The sequence below is a fragment of the Crinia signifera genome, chromosome 12, assembly GCF_055691185.1.
Source record: "Crinia signifera chromosome 12, ASM5569118v1, whole genome shotgun sequence".
Lineage (NCBI taxonomy): Eukaryota > Metazoa > Chordata > Amphibia > Anura > Myobatrachidae > Crinia > Crinia signifera.
Window position 1 is genome coordinate 78491948 of NC_139228.1, and position 3230 is coordinate 78495177.

The following is a 3230-nucleotide window of genomic DNA, read 5'->3' on the forward strand; positions in this document are numbered from 1 at the left end:
GCATTATAAAATTAGCCTAGAAGCAGCCCCCAGCACTTACTTTTTATTTTTCAGAGCCTCAGAAGGCTCCAAAAAACAGCCCTGATAATGACCGTACTGTTGTGCTTACAACCACAAAAAGGTCTGTGAACTTATCATGGATTATTTGTGCTTTACCTGGCAAACAAAAATATATTATCTTGTGCAGAAAATCAGAGCAAGTTCAATATCCCCGAAAAATAATGCATATAAAAAAAAAGCGTTAAAAAAAATTGCCGGGAAAAATAAAACATTTTACCTGAAAAATTGTCGGCCCAATTATATCCCCCCCCCCATAACTGTCATTTCATAGACTGTTCTAGATAAACAATAGAAGCAGATTGGTCGCTTTGGACAAGTACTTCCCCTATCTCTCACCAAGACTTGATACATCTCACTTTTAATCAGATATCACGGTCTAGTCCAAACCACTAATGATATAATGCCTATTTATATGAGAGGGTTATTAGTCAAATGCATGTTCTAAACAAGACTGAATCTGAACTACTGTACTGTATAATGCAAACTATTTGTCATATGAATACGCATAATCATGAGGTATTGTAGCCAGGATCCACATGAGAAAAATCAGTGTTGCTTTTGTATATATTTATTTCTAATTTTACAGTTATTTATATAATAACCATGGAACCGGAACCTTTTTCTCTTCCAGATTTTTCTCTGTTAGCACAATGGAAACAAATAAAACTGTGGTCAAAGAATTTCGTTTGTTGGCTTTTGCTGATTTGCCCCAATTCCAGAATTTACTTATCATTGTTTTTCTACTGTCCTACATTACATGTATCATGGGGAACGGTGCTATAATTGTTATTGTAAGAGTACATCCTTCTCTTCATACTGTCATGTATTTCTTTATTAGTGTATTCTCTGTTTTAGAGATTATGCTTGTGTCTATTATTGTCCCAAAACTATTAGCCAATCTGATTTCCGGCAATAATATTATTTCCTTTGTGCAATGCTTCACTCAAATGTATATGTTTATCTCCACTGGGTCAGCTGAATGCTATCTCCTTGTAGCAATGGTTTATGACAGAAACCTGGCTATTAATAATCCTTTACACTACTCAGCTATAATGACGCCTACGTTTTGTATTGGGTTGACTCTTTTATCATTGATCATGGCATTTAGTATTATTTTAGCCCCTGTCGTCATCACAGCCCTGTTGGATTTCTGTGGCCCTAACGTGATTGACCACTTCTACTGTGATCTGACTCCGCTGCAGAACTTGGCGTGTTCTGATACTTTCTTTAGCAATATAGCTACAATCATAGATGCCTTAATAATTATTGTTCTTGCGTTTTTTACAATCATAGGTTTCTACATCCATATTATAATGACAATTTCAAAGATAAAGAATAAGGAAGGAAAACAGAAAGCCTTTTCCACATGTTCATCTCACCTCATTGTAGCCGGTCTTTTTTATGGAACAGGCACCATTGTGTACGCCAAGCCTAAGGGAAGCCATTATGACAAATATCTTACTTTTATGTACACAGTAATCACGCCTATAATTAACCCTTTTATTTACACCTTTAGGAACAGGGATGTTAAGAAGGCTTTCAGGATTTCAATAAAAAATCGAATAAAACCAGTTAAATTGTAAACTAGGAAAAAAACAAGAATTGTGTGGAGCGCCAAGGTAATTAATTACACTAAAAAATAAATTTAAGGTACTTATGTATTATCTGGGCTCCCATGTTAAATGCACCCCATTTTTTCATACCCCTACTATCCAACTACGCATGGAGTTGATTTTATATAGTGTGGCGAGCGCAGCGAGCCACCATGCCCGAAGCGAGGCGAGCGGACGCGGTCTCATAAGAAAAACGGGAGCCCAGATATTACATAAGTACCAAATTTAAATATATGAATAAATTTGATCAATTGGGTATCACAAAATAAAAATACATTTAATTATCACATCAATTAAAAACATATTCAATGTGAATGCACATACATTTTTGCCTAAAACATAATTATTGCACTTAGGAGAAATATGGCATACAGTAAACCACTTGTCAAATGAATAGAGTTTGTATTGGATACTTAAGTGAGTCCCGCTTGTTCCAAGCACTGCTACCTTCTTGTTGGGATTTGGTGGTCCCCAATTGGAAATGCGGCTGGGGAGGGCAATAGGGAATGGGGGTCCGGATTCGGCTTGTACTGGTGGGGGTCAGTTGGTCCTGCTGGAAGCCTTGGTCTCTGTTTCCACTGGTGGGCAAGGTGTATATACCTCACTGCTCGGATAAGAGGCTCCAGAAATTAGCAGGTTTTAAGTCCCGATTTGTACATCCAAAATGGGGGTGCCAGCATGGAAAATGCTGAGTCCGTGGGGAATAAAACTGTGGCTGGTTCAAGGGTAGCTGGTTCAACGGTAGCTGGTTTCGTTGCGCTCTGGCAACTTTCTCAAAGGTCCTTTGAGAAAGTTGCCAGAGCGCAACGAAACGCGTCAGGTAAACCCTTGTCTGCACTCTTGTGATTATTACTGGATACCACACCAACTACCCCTTGAACCAGCTACCGTTTTATTCCCCACGGACTCAGCATTTTCCATGCTGGCACCCCCATTTTGAATGTACAAATAGGGACTAAAAACCTGCTAATTTCTGGAGCCTCTTATCCGAGCAGTGAGGTATATACATCTTGCCCACCAGTGGAAACAGAGACCAAGGCTTCCAGCAGGACCAACTGACCCCCACCAGTACAAGTCGAATCCGGACCCCCATTCCCAATTGCCCTCCCCAGCCCCATTTCCAATTGGGGACCACCAAATCCCAACAAGAAGGTAGCAGTGCCTGGAACAAGCGGGACTCACTTAGGCCCTTATTCTTGTTCGTGCGGTACGGCCCGCGTGCGGCCGTACCGCCGATGTTTTTACACTGCACATGCGCAGAGGTCAATCTGCGCATGTGCAGCCCCCTTCGCCGCAGACGTATTTCGTCCGCCGCAAAGGGGGCGTATAGGGGCGTGAGAGGCATCATGCCCTCATTTCCCTATGTGTACGCCCCGCGTTTCATGGGCGTTCCCATGCAAACGCGGGGCGTACGCATGGTAATGAGGCCATGACGCAACTCATGGGGGCGGAAAGCTGACGTCGCCGGATGTCAGCTTTCAGCCCCCATACAAGCTACCACACGGACGATTGTCCGTGTGGTCTCAGCTTGCGGGAGCTGCCGCGGCGTGCGGACCT

At 42.1% G+C, this 3230-nt stretch overlaps 1 protein-coding gene across 1 annotated transcript; it reads left to right on the forward strand.

The window, feature by feature from the left end:
• Nucleotides 1-710: 710 nt before the first annotated feature.
• Nucleotides 711-1643, forward strand: LOC146049576 (olfactory receptor 10AG1-like). The gene has a single exon (XM_083166100.1). The coding sequence runs from the start codon at nt 711-713 to the stop codon at nt 1641-1643; it is 933 nt and encodes a 310-aa protein (XP_083022226.1).
• The last annotated feature ends 1587 nt before the right edge of the window (nt 1644-3230 follow it).